Below are 17,196 nucleotides of genomic sequence, written 5' to 3' on the forward strand. Positions count from 1 at the left end.
ATACAGTGCAGCAAGGGTCTCAGGAGGATATACCATGGTGTCAAACACAAAAACATCTTTGTTCAGGGTACTGAGTAGCTCACCTGGTAGAGCTGGTGCCCCATGTACAAAGGCTCCGTCCTTGCCGCAGTGGCTGCAGGTTCAATTCTGACCTTCAGCCCTTTGCTGCATGTCATCCCCTCTCTTTTCCCCCTTTTGCACTACCACTGTTCCATCAAAAAATAATCTTTAAAAACATCTTTATCAATCTGTAGCCAAACGTCCTCTGCATTCCAAATTAGATCCCAACTGATGTTGGCCAGGCCGATATTAGTTTATCACAGATGTAACAGTATTAGCAAATAAGTTGGCTGATAAACAAAAAGAGAGAGCAGTAAATGCCTAGGATATGTTGCAGTCATTTGGTGTTTCTGTTTGTCCACAGCACAAACCTATATATATTTCCAGCTGTATAATGACCTGCTCACAATTCAATACAGTTTCCTCCGTGGGGTGGCTGGGCACAGCCTTAGAGATAAGGTAAGGAGCTCAGACATCTGGAGGGAGCTCAGTGTAGTGCTGCTGCTCCTTCACGTTGAAAAGGGTCCGTTGAGGTGGTTCGGCCATCTGATCAGGATGCCTCCTGGGCACCTCCCTTTAGAGGTGTTCTGGGCATGTCCCACTGGTAGGAGGCCCCGGGGCAGACCCAGAACACACTGGAGGGATTACATATCTCATCTGGCCTGGGAAGACCAAAGGGTCTGCAACCACGGCCGTAAACTACCTCAGGGCCCAGCCTTTCAATGATGCAAAAAAAATCCAAAGGGCCTTGTTGCACTATAAGCAAAATAAACTGGGCACACATAGTGGGTTAATTTTAAGATGCAATACTGAAGGTTAAACATGTAGTTTAAAATCTTTTGAGGCACATTTTCTAGTTTCACCAGTGCTTTGTGTCTGTGATTTTTGGTTCCAATTGTTCAGTGTAGCAATCGAGAACAATGTGGTTTCCCAACTGAGAGTGAGCGTTGCTTGCATCCCACCTAGAAACACGTCAACTGCATTTTCTCTGATTTTTTTCATTTTTTCTTGTTCTTTTCGCTGCAAGTTCTTCAGATTAAATTCAGTCTGGCACATTTACTGTCAAGTAAATGATACTGCGTCAACCCTCGAAGATGATTTATGAGAGCAGGTGACATTAAGTGGGAGAAGCTCATAAGTCCAATGACCTGTAAGATGGCGTCTTTCCAGACCAAGGCTGATTCACTCTACATGGTTTTCTTGTCTTCTGATAATCTCATCAAAAGTTTATTTGGCTGCCACTTCCATAAAACTCCAGATTATTTATTCTGAGGGTGTGTGTGTGAGCCGAGGCATTTAACTCAACAAAAATGATGTCAGAGACAACAGAGCCCTGGAGGAGAGTGCTACAGAAGTACAGATAGATTAAACCAGCAAGCAACATGGTTCATGACAAATAAAAAAAGTTAGCAGGGTCACCCTCAGCACTACGAATCAAAATCATCCTTCCCAAATTGATACAATTAAAAAAAAAAAAAAAATAAATAAAAAAAATAAAAAAAAAAAAAAGCCCACTAACAAATAGTACCAAGATTTCCAGCTTGAATTACCATGATAGTCCTGTGAGGATTTGATAAAGTAAAGCTGATAAAGTAATGTTTTCTTTCTCTTTAATGCAATAGTACATTTGTTTTATTTGTCTACTTTCACCCACGTGTCAAAAGCCCTTAAAGAACTGGTATTTTAACACTGATCACACACAGAATGACAATATTTATCAGACAAACTGATGAAGACTGACTTTCATTCCGACGAAACGGGTCGTTTAAAACTTACATTTATTCCATTGTACAGTAGTATCTCACAAATATTTACAAAAAATGTACACATTACCACAGATGTCTTCAAAGTATGAAACGTCTTGATAGCACATTGTAGAAAAGTGTTTATAAATATCCAATTTGAGAGTCTGATTTAGAAAAAGTACGAGAAAGGTGTCACAACAAATCGTGTCCCCGGAACAGAAATTTTCTTGGATGGTTGCAGATATTCAATTGTCTTGTCTTTCGAAGCAACTGTTAATCTAGTGTGCCTACAGAGAGGAGAAAGAAGAATTAGCACAAACTGTGGTACAAAAAAATGTCTTTATTATACGTGCACAGAACTGTCTGAGCAGACTGTATGTTAGATCCAACATCCTTGTTAGCAGAATGTAATGAGGACGTTAGATCGAAACATACAAAAGGTGTTCATGCTCAGCTGATTGATTTTTCTTCTTCATGTTCATATTGCTTTTACAAACCAATAAAAAGACAATATTACACATAAAAACACCTTGAAGTTTCAAAGTCTTGGCACGGCTTACCTTCAAGAAATGCAAATTCATCTATGGCCTCTATTGCATTGTCTGTCGAGGCAAAAGAAAAGAGAGATATAAAAGTCAAAACTGGTTACCAGACCTTTCAGGTTTCTATACAGCTGTGCTAATAAATGTGGGTTTGTCAACATCCAAGTGAACATTAGGGCTGCAACTAACGATTATTTTCACTGTCGACTAATCTGTCGATTAGTCGACTAATCATTTTATCGAAAAATGTGTTAAAATGTTGAAAAATGTCAGTCTGTCTCTGCCAAACCCCAAAATTACGTCATCTAATGTCTTGCTTCGTACTCACGCCAAAGGGTTTTAGTTCACCGTCATGGGAGAGTGTGTAAAGCTGCCAATATTTGAGCGTAAGAAGGTGCAATAAGAGTATTTTGGGGTACTTTTATATGAAAAATGACTCAAACAAATTAGTCGACTACTAAAATAGTCATCACCAATTATTTTAATAGCTGATTAGTCATTGATTAGTTGACTAATCGTTGCAGCCCTAGCGAATATGTTAACAATGTCCTCTAAAAAAGTCAGAGCAATATCAAGTTTCCCGAGAAACAATTTATATGTTCACACCATGTACACCAGTGGCTCCCAACTGCTGAGTCATGCTCCACTCTGAATGGACTTGCAAATATGTCAAGTTTGTAAAAAACACACTTTATTTTGAAGTACAGTGAAGTTTCAGCACAGAGCTTTTATTTTAAAGTACTGTTTCCTGCTGTAAAGTGAGTGACTATCAGACAGCTACTTGACAGAGACAGCAAACAGGCCAAATGCAAGTATGACGCTGAACATATTAAACTGTTTGGACCTTGAACTCTTGTCTACGGAGAAATCTGGACCCCGTTGCTGGACCAGTTGGGACCACTGATCTAAACCAACCTCAGAGTCCATCTGCTGAACAGCATCTTAAACTCCTTTTGACTCTGCATGTATGCAAACCGCATTCATAGTTTCTTCAAAGCACTTACCCAAGTCTTTTCTTTGCAGCGTTTTCCTCTTCCCTTGCTGGGCGTACACCAGGGAATCTTTGGCTATCATCTCAACAAACAACTCCTGGGAGAAAGAAAAAAATACATTAATGTTTTGTCATTTGAAGATGAATAACTGATGTTTTCCCATTGATATAACTATCAATATAGGCATAAGTCCAAATGAACCCAAAGATAATCGGACCTGATTTTGCACAGAACATTATTGCTGACTTTCATTTATTCTTTGTCAATTATAGAAAACACTTCGTCACCTGGTTCACCTTGTTATATTCATTCTGCTCAGGTTCTCACTTTAACTATTTAGTTTGAATTTTTTTTAAATTTAGAAATTATAAACCCCCACACAATGCTTGCAATAAGCAGAGGGTGTTCCTTTAAATATATATTTTTATTTTTTATATTTAATAATTTCTGTGGCACTGACCTTCTGTTTCTCTTTTATTTGCTTTATTTTTGTGTAGAGCATTTGTTCAATTTAGTTTCTTGCAAGCTCAAACATGGTACATTTTATGTCCATAAACATTATATTATACACATATACACAATAAATTATATAATTAGAGAGGACAGCTATCCTGATGAAGGTGCAGGGTGAGAGGACAGGTTATACAGTAAGACTGAGAAGTTTAGGCCCTAACTTAGCTGCTGGAGTTTATATTAAACTTTACACACTGAACACACTGATCATACATGACAGAGACGAATTAAGGTTGATGATGTTACTGACTAGCTTGATTTTAAATGGGAATACAGGCTACTTAAAGGGAGTGAGCATGCTGTGTTATTTTAGGGCGTCCTCCGTGTTCTTACCGTGGCTTTAGCGATGATGAACACGGACTCCTGGCTGGCCAGCGACACGTCTGGGTCGGTCTTCATGAGCGCTTTGATCCGGGCCAGCGGGAGTTTGGACAGTCGGCTGTGGCTCACGGCGGCCGCGGGGCCTGTCTGCTGCTGGCTGCTCTCCTCCTCCGCCTCGGCCCCGCGGCTCTCCTCCTCGCTCCCACACCGGTCCGGGTCGTGCTCCGTGGGGGTGACAGGTGTAGCCACCGTTGCTGCCATTCTCCGCTTTTTCACACGTTCGTTATTCCTAAAAAAAAACCACACAAACCTCAGAGGTTTTCTAGAAACATGCCACTGATGACAACAACATTAACAGCAGCGCGCCAGCATGTGCTTCCGGCCTCTTGGTGAGGAGCCTGCGCTGATTCGTCAGTCAGTCACTCTGATGTCCCGCCTCTTCCTCTCCCGCCAACTTATCTGCGTCTGTGATTGGACAGAATGTGAGGCCAGCTCTGGCTATTGGATAAAAGTAAATGTCAATCAAAGCTACTTATGTTGAGGCTTCTATAGTGAGGGAATATTGTAACATCCATGGAGGTGACATTTTAATTTATTTTGCAAACAAGACAGTGGATGAGGAATGTTATTCATTTACTTTAACCGGTGAGAAGATGACATTGTATAAAGACCAGCTTTACTCAGTTTATTTCACCTTTTTGTCCACTTGGTGGCAGCAGAAACAAGCTGTATTAACACAACACCACCAGTTTTTCACCTTATAAAGTTGACAGGACAAACTGGTGGCAATTTATTTAGGGTGAAGTCAGGTAATTTAAGACACCTTATGGTAGATTGCTAAGATTTCCACCTAAAAGTGTTACTTGCTATGTATCTCTGATATATCCTATGTCTGTAGTCTCATTTAAATATGATGCCAAGTAAGAAAATGTAGAAACTTTAGACGTTCAAACTTACCAAGTACCTCTGCTTCACTGTAATGACAGGTAAAATGAGTCAGCTGGTAAGGTGAAATGTGACAGTCAGGCTTCTTTGTTTTCTTATACGGTTGTCCTACTTTCTGCCATGCTGTCCCTGTCCATTTGCTGCTTGCTTCCTTAGTGCCATACTGTCTATAATGCATGTTTGCGTGTAACAATAAGGCAAGATTACTGTGGCTGACATGGACTCACAGCATTATCTTTAATATTTTTTGAGTGACAAAAATACTCAATGTCTGTAACATCACAGGGTGGCACACTAAAGCTTAAGTCATGGTACCTGGTGGCCTAAAAACACAATACTCATTTAAAACCCTTTCTCATAAAAAGTAAAGTGTATCATTAAGATGTTTTGTGTAAAAGTCAAACAGTTAATGAAATGCAATATCAACATGCCACGTGGCTTATCTTGAAAGGTTGGGGACATTTTTGGCTCTGTCCATCCTAGTTATCTCAAACCAGTCAAATGATTGTTTCATGTAAATGATATCTGTCATAACAATGCAGCAACATGTTTGGCTGGTAACATTTAATGAGCCCAAGATGTTAAACCTTATTTGTCCCATTTTACCTGATCTCTCAGTTTACCAGACTTCACCTAAAATGTCTTACAGATGTCATGTAAAGTCATGTTTCTGGTCTGAAATGCCAAAGCTATTGCGATTGCAATGTTCACCAACCTGAGCACATCTGTATTCAACAACTGTTAAGTTTAATTAGCTAAATAGCAAAGATCTGAACTATTTGTAAAACCTGTAAGATTATTGAGTGGAACTATCTCTTCTATCTCACATTGCCACCAAAAAAACCTCATATTTAATTAAAACGGTGCCATTTGCTATAAATGCTAACCCATCTCGGTCATAATTTTCTTTTCTTTTCTTTTCTTTTCTTTTTTGGGTAAAATAGTCAGTAGCAATCTATAACAAAATTAAATGCTTATTTTACAACAACTAAATAAACTATATATACATTTTTTTAAAAAAAGCAATTCAGTTCAGCAATTAATTTCTTATTCTCTTTGATATTTTTGTCAGATGCAGGTATGCAGTGATGACTTTTGGGTAGCATGTATGTTGATGTTGTCTAATGCCAAGTCTCTATTTGATCATGTGACAAGACGACACAATACAATACTCCCCAAATAAGATTCCTTTGGATTTTGTATAAGCAATTGCCAGTAGTGTGTGTGTGTGTGTGCGCCTTATAACTAGTAACTAGCGTGCATTAGGACCCATCACAACAGCATGCACTGGGGCCCATTTTGATTACCTTACGCCACTGCATCCAACAGATATTTTTCTAACATACTAAATAATCAGAACTCCCTGAATTCCCTTTATACAGCTTATATGTGTAACGTTTCAATAATTTAATTTGCTGGCAATATTTGTCATATGAATGTGTTTGAGTTAGTGTGAGTTTATTCTCCAAAAGTGTGCATGCAGCATTTCCATTGTTTTAGTCCATGGCAGATAACCCAATGAGCAGTCCACTAATACACCACACTAATAGGATTGTCAGGAGCGACTGAGTCCTCCGAGGCTCCATTCACATCTACAGTCACAGCCAGGTGAGCCTGAGGGACAGACATGAAGGACCCACAGCTCCCAGGTAAACTCATCTGCTTTATATACTTTTCTTATATGTCTGTTGCTGTGAATGTGTGGAAGAGTTTGCAGAAAGTATTGTTTCAAATGTGGGTACCACTTTCTGATAAGGCATTTTTCCTAAAGGGTTTGCAATCTGGAATTCATGGCATTACTAATGGCTAATAAATTACTGACTCATGCTTTATAGATCAGCTATTGGCCTTTAAGAAGAATAAGTTTGAGGTTACCAAGTCATGAATAAACCCTTTGCTTGTGTTTGCCTGACAGCATCACAAATGCTTTGTCCATTTAGTTCTTTAACTCAGCAGTTGCATAGATGGTAGACCTTTTTCATGGCAGACATTTTGACATGTCCTGGTTCGCTCAGTCCCATTAACTGTCCCAGTAAGCCATGACAGTTAGCTGGCACGCACAATACCAGCACCCTGGAACAAGCTCACCTAAATAAAATGCAGCCATTTATAATGTCACCAATTACACCTGTGCTGTTCCTAATTTGACAAGCCGTAATATCTGCTGTGAAAAAGGTCTGTTGTGAACCTGTATTAATGAATTCATAACACTATATTACTATTAATTTGTGGTTTACCAGTAATATACTGCATTGTTACTGAAAAACACCAGCCAAAGTTATTCTTCACAACCTGGCAACCCCAAACTACTTCCTCTTAATGGCTTCTAACCAATCTGTAAGACACCAGTAAAATATTTATTAACAAGCACTGAAGACAAAGCATATTTACTACTCATAAACCCTTTACAAAGGCGCCATATTATTTTTAACCTATTCAAACTGCAAAATGGCTGTGTGACTACATCCAAGTGTAGCCCTGAATTGCTTTAATTTGACAAGGCAGTTTTATTTACATGTCAGTATATGCAACTTAACAGAGCTGTCAACCTTTCAGAAAACCTTGCAGTGAAATTTGAAGGAAGTTGGGTGGGCCCGAATCTATTAAGGGCCCTTTTTAGGGTTGCTACCGTACTTCAAAGACAGTTTATTCAATTTGTCATTTAAGTAAAGAAACCTGACTATTTACAGCCATTTCCTGTGTTTCATAACTTCTAATCCTTACCTTAAGTGGCAAGAACAGGCAACATTTCTCTTTAAAATCACAACTTGTAGGTGATTTATTTCCACAAACACATCGTGCAGCAGTAGCAGGTAGCATGTACAGGAAAAATGTAAATGTAAATTCTAAGTACTTTGTGTTAAAATGGATACAGCAACACGTAACATGTTCAGAACACAATACAGTGAATACAATGCAACAAGGTGCAGCAGTAACAAAAGAAAAGCAAAAAAAAGAAGGTTTGAAATGATTATGTGGTCGAATTTTATCCATTCCAAACTGACTAGACCCACTAATACGGTTTCTAAAAGAAGCCGTTAATCCCAGTCGCTTTAAGCCTACCTGCGGCTAAATTTAGCACACAGTGACCAGGAGGAGGTGCAGTGTTACTGCTCTGTAGATTCGCAGAAGTTTAACGTCAGTTATCCTTGTTATTAACCTTCGTCTACTTCATTAAACTCAGCAACCATTTCCTCTCGCGTGCTGTCATTTGAAGAGGTTGTATTTGCTCCACAAGACGCCCACATGGCCCGTAAGCCTTGACGGATGAACAATGTTACATCTGACCCTGCTGCTCGTTGCTCATTGTGTAATGCTGTAACCTTAATCAGCAGTTTCCCGTGCAAACAAAAGAACAGGATATAAACTGTACATAAAAAGAAATTCAGAGTACTGTCCTGATTGGAAAACATTAATACCTTGGCCAGAAAAGAAAAAGAAATGTGCTGAGACTTGGGAACTTCTTGCAAAGAATAAGATTGCGTGTTCCCAGAACAGAAGAAAACAGGAAAGCTTGACACATCCTGCTTTTGTCTATCATTATAAGGAAAAGCAAACATGTTGAAATTGATGATATCAGCATCTGTCTGGACCTCTAAAGCTGATAAGATACTTGTCCAAACAGGCAAGATACTTGTCCCCAAAAGGTGTGGAAAGTTTTTGTCAAATAAAATGTTAAAGGAGACCTCCCTTTGCATCTGGAGAATAGATTTAACGTCAGTTCATTCGTACACTGTATGTCTGAAACAAGGATATTACATTAGTACATATTTGCAAATTAACTTACAATCTAGTTATATTCGGCCTCCATCTCGTAACAGACACCGACACCTTCTAAATTAAGCTCAAACCAGGGATAAAACCGGGTTAGGACTGTTGCAAAAGAGGCCAGACGTTTTACAACATACAGGCTAAAGTGAGTTCTCATGGAGGTCAATCTCATTACCAATGTTCTCTACATAGAAAAGCCACACACTGAACCCTGTAAGACTTCTTCGGTCCAGAACATAACTAACTTGGCTCTCCTCCCTAACGGCAGCCATCAAAGCCCGCCTGTGGCCGAAGCAGAAAGGGGGCAAAAAATCCAAAGATGAAGCTCCAGCTGTGGAAAAGTCACCCAAGAAGACCCCAGCCTCCCCCGCCGTATCTGCCATCCCACAGCTGACCGAAGAGGAGAGAATGAGGCAGACACCGTTTGAGAGGGTCGTCTACGACATGGCCCACAACGAGAGGATGGTCAATGACCTGATGCTCGGGCGAAGAGTTGGCTTCTACGAGCTGCGTGGAGAGGTCGGGCAGGGGAATTTCTCCACGGTCAGGTTGGGCATCCACGCCTTGACGAAAGGTCAGAAATCATGAGTTAGTTGTGCGGTTTTATCCCAGATGTTTGTTGTTTGTGTCATAACCCTGAGCAAGCAGTTTTCCTACGGCATCCGGTTGAATCTTCACTCCACCTTGAAAACAATACTTCTAAGCTTCCAAAGACTTTTGCTTATTTTGTCACAGAACTGCATGCAAAACACAACAGTGAAAATTAGGGGTGTTATGCATAGTCGAATTTGATTGGTCGAGTCTTGCCTATCGGTCACTGATCGTCAAATCATGTTTTTTTCTGCTCACGAATCCATATTCTCATTTGTCATACTGGTTTCCATTTTTTTCCCAATTGAACATTTGGTCTTCTTGACTTGGCATTAGAATTTATTTTATTATCCATCCACAGCTGTTTGTTGTCAGGGTGTCTACGAGTCCTTAAAAAGTCTTAAATTGTCTTAAATTCAGATTCGATGGGTCTCATGTTTTCAGTCACATTACCTTGAAAATTTCTCCAGCCTGACAAACTCAATGACTGTTCACAATCACTGGACAGACCGAAGAATTGCAATAATAAATAGCATTTATGACAGCGATGAGATTTTGTTTTCGTTTTACGTTAAACACATTAAACTTAAACTCACCCAACTGTTGTCATTTTTCCTTACTGTTCATTTTGAACTGACATCAGTGTGTTTGCGTGACACACACATGCTCAAGTAAACGCTTACACACATTTTTATATATGATGTTTATTTCCATTGCAGGTTTGGTCTTAAATTTCATATAAGCTGGTATTAACAAGGTATTAAAAAGTCTTAAATTTGACTTGGTTATATCTGTGTGTAAGGGTTGCCTAGTTCTGCAGCACTGAAATACAGTGGTGCAGGAATGAGTCCTAAAACCCAGAAATTAGTTTGCAGCACTCTGGTTCCCTCACCTTAAGTCATTGAGTTTTTTTGTTTTGATTAGATGCCTGAAAAAAAGGGCTGTGGTTAACATAAGCCTAAGAGACTTTCACAAAAAAAATGTCAGTAAATACCCTACTCGTGAATTTTAAAGCTTTTGTGTCATAATGAAAAGGCGACATTAACAAGCGGCTAAATCAGACTACAGAACGTCATTAACACAGCTTTACAGCCTCATTGTGGTCGGGATGTTGACTCAAGCAACTGTGCTGAACGAAACGTTAAAGTATGATAAACATTTGTTTGTATCAGAGCTTATTCTCTGCAATTATCCAAAATCCAATGGAAAAATACCATTAACTTTTTGATGATGGAACCAGAGGGGGCTAACCTCCGCATTGGCCTACAGCAAAACTTCATTCCTATGAAGCATGGGGACTAATAGATAAACAGACAGACAGAACACGTCATTCGCTTTTCCAACAGCTGTTTCTACACAAGAAATGTTCATAAGTTCAAAAAACATTTAGCACTCTGCTGGTGATACATTCTAATGTGAGTGCTCTGATCATGTATCCTGATTTATTGGAAGAAACCAAGCAATTCTTTGTAAAATGTAGACATTCAGCACCCTGATATAACTCAGATGGAATAATGGACTAATTTTCCCGACACTATGATGATTGGACTTTGAGATTGCCGGTTGATTCAAGCTGCTTAGATCAAATAGTCGACTATTTGGGGTCACCTCGTATAAAAATATATCAGAGAAAATTGTAGAAATAAAACAAAGAAAGGAACTTTAAGCTGTTTGTACATCTGTAAATTTGGCTCAATATCACAAGATGATTGTCATCTTTTTAAAAGTAAACTCTAGAGAGTTCCTTTCAGAGGAGCCCTGGATCAGGACTGTGATAAAAAAGATTTAAGAACAGTACCTATTTTATTTTGGGCTTGTGCATTAAACAGGGGTTGCTTAATAATTAATGTTTGAATCTGAAGTTAATGAAGGAAGGAAGCACATTCCCTCCCTTCCTGCAGGAAACCTTTAGCCTTTTCTGTTATGTGGATGTTGACGTTGTTTAATTTTGACATTGTGCAAATAATATCAGGGGTTTGTGAATAATTCCCATGACAGCAGACCGATCCCCCGCTGAATAAGCCTTTCTGATCACCCTAGATTTTCCCCGACCCCTGCAGTGCATTTGTTTTCTGTTGAAATGCCTTTATGAAAATGACACGTGTGTATGTGTGTGCAGGTTGAACAGTCGGGGGGTTCTTGGTTCTCTTCCACATTTTTGTCATACTTTAAAATAATGCTGCAACAATCTCCCAATTAAATTAGATGCCAGGAATACATTCCTCAGCCTTCTCCCCTAATGTGCATCTAACAGTCTCATGTGTTTAAATCTCTTAAGTATGTTTGTCCTCATTTTGACCCGTTGCCTTGTAAGACCCTCTCTAAACCCATCATTGACATCTAATCCTGCCCTCGTCTTCTGTCTCAGAGAGAGTCGCTGTCAAAATCATGGACAAGATGCGTCTGGATAAGAGGAGCCAGACGCTGATGTCCTCAGAGATCAGCTGCATGGAGAAGCTGTGCCACCCCAACATAGTGCGTCTGTACGAGGTGATGGAGACCAGCAGGAAGCTGTATCTGGTGATGGAGTACGGCAGCAGTGGGGACCTGTTCTCCAGAATTACCACCAGGGGGAAACTGAACGACCTGGAAACCAAGCTGGTGTTTGCACAAATCATCTCTGCTGTAAAACACATGGTGAGCTCCAGCATCGGTATCAATCATCATCCACTCAACAACACTGAGCTCAGCCTGTGTCTCATATCCATGTATGAGGCATTCATAATTCATATTATGTAGTTATTCAGCATGGTGAAGAGAGCCACTAGAGAGGTGACAGGAAATGGGGGGAGATGACACCAGAACGTCCTATAATTAAGGACTCTGTCGTCCATCTGAATATAAGATCACTGCTGCAAGCAACATCGGAAAACATAACCAACTGGGATTTAGCTGTTGTCTTGTGTTAATGATAACAATACTAATCCATGCTAGAAGAAGAACACAGATCTTTTACTTAAATCAAAGTACCAGAATAACAATATGAAAGTGCAATCTGAAAATCTTACATAAAAGTACATGAGTATTTTCAGCAAATTTTACTTGAATTATCAAAAGTGTATGTAATTATGTTGCAGAGAAATGGCCCCTGTGAGTAAAACATTGGTGTTATATGTGACATTATAAGATTGTTGATATTGATGCATCAGTGTGTTGGCAACGTTTAATTATTGTAGCTGGATGAGATGGAACTCTTTTAACTAATTTATATTATAGTTTAGTCCAGTGGTTCCCAACCTGTAGCTTCCCAAACAAGTTCACTTTATTTACGTATTGCCTGTCATGCAAAAGAAGGACAATACTGGTACCAGAAGGGGGCAAATTTAAAATTAAGATACATTTTTCAAATGACAAAAAACTGTATTAAGAGAATGCTAAGCTAAAAAGGTGAGTTTCAAGGCTCCTTTTGAAGGTATGTGCAGATCGTGATGCCCTCAGCTCCTCTAACACTATTTCAGAGACGAGGACCAAAGAGACTAATTGCCGCCTCATCGTAATACTTTGTCCTCACCCAGGGAACTACAGAAAGGCCAGTGTCTAGGGGGAGCATGTGTTGAGAACATGTCTGACAAGTATTCACGTGCTAATCCAATGAGTGACTTGAACACCAATAACAGGATTCAAAATCTATTCTGAAACCACCCACCTTGGGGTCAGATCGCTCCCAAGAGTCACAAGATAATCCAACTGACCATGAGATGAATATTTTGGGAAAGGAAAAAAACATACACTTATTTTGTTCTTGACTTTTCTCTTATTTGTATGTTCACTGTAAAAATCCAGATAATTTTTCCTCTTTGGGCCTTGTAGTTATTTTAGTGAAACGATCTGAGACGTTTAGAGGAGAAATCTCTCTTTGGTGGAACTTCTAACAACTTATAGACATCTGAAATGTGACATTGGGCCCAAACTATACTCTTATTTTTTGTCAGGAATCACAAACTAGTGGGGCTGAAAACTGCTGGTGTAATTATCTTTAGCAACATGCTGTATTTTAGAAACTTACTATATGTTTTCGTATAAAATCTGAACTGGAAAAGTAACTAGTCCCTATACTGTAAGATAAATAGAGCTGCAATGATTAGTTGATTAGTTGTCAGCCATTAAATTAATCACCACCTTGTTTGATAATCGATTAATAGGCTTAAGTAACTTTTTCTTTACTCCTCTGTGACAATGAAATAAATATATTTGGGTTGAGGAGTAAACAAGACATTAAAGGACGTCATCTTGGGCTTCCGGAAACAAGGATCAACATTTTTCATGTTGATTAATCAAGAAAATAATCGACAAATTATTCAAGAATTAAAATAATCACTAGTTGCAGCCCTAAAGGTACATAATGTGGTGATAAAAGCACACTGCCCTCAGAAATGTAGTGAAGTAAAAGTATAAAATAGGAGAAATTGGAAATTCAAGTAGCTCAAAATTGTACTTAAGCACACAACTTGAGTAAATGTACTTAGTTACTTCACCACTGATATTATAATAATTGATATAATGATATTTCTACAATGTTTTGAAAAAGGTGAATGAACACACAGAAACAGAGAAGTTATTATTGTTGTTTAATTTGGATTGTTAACCCTTGCATCCCCTAAAAATGTTTCCATTTCTTGTGATATTTCAGCATGACAACAACATCGTCCACAGAGACCTGAAGGCGGAGAACATCTTCTACACCACCAGCTACTGCATCAAGGTGGGAGATTTCGGCTTCAGCACAGAGACCGGCCCCAATGAGCTCCTCACAAACTTCTGTGGCTCCCCACCATACGCTGCTCCCGAACTGTTTAAGGACAAAGGTTACATTGGACGCTACTCAGACACCTGGGCTTTAGGTATTCTCTTGTACTTCATGGTGACAGCCACCATGCCCTTCTACGGGGAGAACATGGGGAGGCTGAAGCGCTGCATCCTTCAGGGGGCCTACAGTATTCCTGCGTATGTGCCCGATGCGTGCCAGCTGGTCATTAAGGGCATGCTGCGGCCTGTGCCTATCGATCGCTCGACTCTAACGCAGATTACAAACAGTATGTGGCTGAAGGGGATTGAGTACCCTGGTCCATATGCCATGCTGCCCCTGTCACCGGCCCACTTTGCCCAGGAGGACCAGGCTCTGTGTGTGGAGGAGCAGGAGGTGAAGAGCTTGCTGTCAGATCTGGGTATTGTGGCAGTCCATTTCCAAAACAATCCCTGCAAAGACTGTAGGAGCCCTTTGACTGGGACCTACCGGATCCTTCTCCATCGGGTCCAGAAGAGGAGGTCAGTGGAGGCTGTTGGTTATTCAGCGCTTAACCCTGAAGAGTATGAGAGTCCAAAGCCGTGGTCTGTGACACCTGTGGCCAAACAAACTCCTACAGCTGTCTGTGTTCTGCTGTAAAGAGAAATAACTGGAGTGGACTTGCTTTAGTTGTTGCACTTTATCACATACACATGTGTCCATGCATGCTGATACTCCTTCAGTCACTTCAGGCTCCTGTACTCGCTGAGGCATTATGTTACATGTTGAGAAATACTCAAGTTGTGTTGTGCAATACTGGGCTGAAATGTTGACAAAAGGAATTTGAGGTCGGAGCCGGAGGGTTCCTCTGTCCCACGGTGTAAGTCAATTATAGCTTATGGGCTAGGGCACATCTCAAGTAATTAGCTATGGCTTTGTGTTCTAATTATTCACCAACAAAAGCTTACTGACGCACAACATTCATCAATCACTGTATGGCTATCAGCATCTTCCAATCCCTTTTAGTCAGAACATAAATCTACCAAACTAATCCGGGGCTACAGGTAATCCTAATAAGATAAACACTGGGGACATGCTTGGGTTAGAGAAATGAAACCTGGCACTGTTTAAAAATGTCCTGGGAAAATGACATGAGGCATAGAAAATAATTAGGACCACATGAGGCCAGAGATAAAATGTAAAACCAGTCTGCAGCCCTCTTCAGTTGTTGCAATACATTCTCTCTCAACTCATCAAATACCAACACTTGGTCAGTGGCCCTAGATAACCCCCTAGCATTAGTTTTTGATGCTCAGGGACACTGTGTCAAGTGACACTTCAAAATAAACTTCCGTTTTACAGGAAATGTACAGTTTCCATTTGTTAAATACATACTGTTTCTTTTCAAAATAAACTTCCTACATAGGTTAAAAAAACTTGTTTCAAGGTTTACTTCCTTAGGTTTAGGCCAGGGGTCAGCAACCTTTACTATCAAAAGAGCCATTTTTGGACAAAACAATGTTAAAAAAAAATCTGTCTGGAGCTGCAAAACACAGCCTGTTGAATCTACGTTTTCCTTTTGGGATTTGGAATCAATAGCTAGCCTCACTAAGGAGACTTGAGACTAACTATTGCTATTGAGATTTGGCAAATTTTAGGAAAAGGCGCCAGGCAGTAGACATATGACGCACATCGTTGACGAGATGTCTGAACTTTGTTTTTTAATTCAGTGTATCGGCTACACATTTATACAATTGGAAAATGTAAGAACCACTGGAGCCACTGGAGAAAAGCTGCATGAGGCTCCTGAGCTGCAGGTTGCCTACCCCCGGTTTAGGCAGTAAAAACACATGGGTTCGGAAAAAAACATCATGGTTTGGCTTAAAATAAATACATTTGTTACAAACATCATGTAACATATGTGATCAGTGCACTACGCTCTCTCGCTCTTCATACTACAGCAATTGCTTGGAGCATCAAAAAAGCCACCCCCGGCGCGTCTCTAAAGGGTGCCTCTGGGCATCTGTATCTGACACCAAGGGCCACTGATCAAGCGTTGGTGCAGGTTTGGATTAAGACTGGGTTTTTGTTTGTTTAAACAAGAACTGGTGCCTAAAATGCCTTTGTTTATTGTAGATATTTATTAAAAAATATTTGCAAATATGCACATTTTAAGATTGTCACAACAAGTCTGGAGCACACAGATTGTTTCAAGTTTGCACAATTGTAATCTTATTTTGTAAATATCTAAGTTAAGTGCTGATGTTTTAAGGCAATACTTTCATCAGTGCTTCATGGACACTGGCATGAACTTCATGTTACTCTGTATTAATAATTATAGCATTGACGGAGGCAATTTGTGAATCACAATAAAAGCATTTTCATACAATGACTTTAAACCGTTTCCTCTCATATCTCTTCATCTTTCCCTCCAGCAGGATAACAATATTGACTTTCTCTGCTGCATGCACGACTCCAGCCAAGATTTCAAGCGTTTACAAAGAGATTTCCTTAAATGATTTCTTGCTTCCTCATAAGCAATGAGGTTTAAAAAAAACTTCATCCTTTGAGCCAGTTAGCAGGAAATAATGTTGGAGCCACCTCAAGATCTTTCAGTAAAAGAGCTGATGGTGAAATATGACGCATTTGTGAATTCTACAGAGTTACGAAACATGAACATGTGAGTTCTTTTAAGACTGCAATACTTTATTTAATTCCAATCTGTGATGTCAAACTTTCCAATTCTCTCTCCACTTCACATTCACCTCACCTTTTACTTGTGAGTTCCTCGGGGGTACAGCAGTTTCTCTGAGCCAGGTATCATTCTTTGCCTATTACCATCACCCCACCACTTGGCACCAAATCTGCCAGTGAGTGCACACACCTGCTGAAATTAGTGATTGGCACTATGATAAGCACCATATTTTGCAATAACGTGTCAAGCCCACAGCCTGTTTTCAAACAGGAATGTGTTCTCATTGTGTGGGCAGGAG

At 39.8% G+C, this 17,196-nt stretch overlaps 2 protein-coding genes across 2 annotated transcripts; one reads left to right on the forward strand and one right to left on the reverse strand.

The window, feature by feature from the left end:
* Nucleotides 1-1,821: 1,821 nt before the first annotated feature.
* On the reverse strand, nt 1,822-4,562 carry pole4 (polymerase (DNA-directed), epsilon 4, accessory subunit). The gene is made up of 4 exons (XM_033621332.2): nt 4,186-4,562; nt 3,352-3,436; nt 2,366-2,407; nt 1,822-2,092 (listed from the first exon to the last, which is right to left on the reverse strand). Exons 1-4 carry the CDS (start codon nt 4,432-4,434, stop codon nt 2,079-2,081), a joined length of 390 nt encoding a protein of 129 aa, XP_033477223.1. The 5' UTR covers nt 4,435-4,562; the 3' UTR covers nt 1,822-2,078.
* Nucleotides 4,563-6,634: 2,072 nt separating this feature from the next.
* Nucleotides 6,635-16,596, forward strand: LOC117253681 (serine/threonine-protein kinase NIM1). Its single transcript, XM_033621270.2, has 4 exons — nt 6,635-6,767; nt 9,158-9,463; nt 11,849-12,117; nt 14,111-16,596. Exons 1-4 carry the CDS (start codon nt 6,746-6,748, stop codon nt 14,861-14,863), a joined length of 1,350 nt encoding a protein of 449 aa, XP_033477161.1. The 5' UTR covers nt 6,635-6,745; the 3' UTR covers nt 14,864-16,596.
* Nucleotides 16,597-17,196: the final 600 nt, after the last annotated feature.

This window comes from Epinephelus lanceolatus, chromosome 6, assembly GCF_041903045.1.
Source record: "Epinephelus lanceolatus isolate andai-2023 chromosome 6, ASM4190304v1, whole genome shotgun sequence".
In the NCBI taxonomy this organism is placed as follows: Eukaryota; Metazoa; Chordata; class Actinopteri; order Perciformes; family Serranidae; genus Epinephelus; species Epinephelus lanceolatus.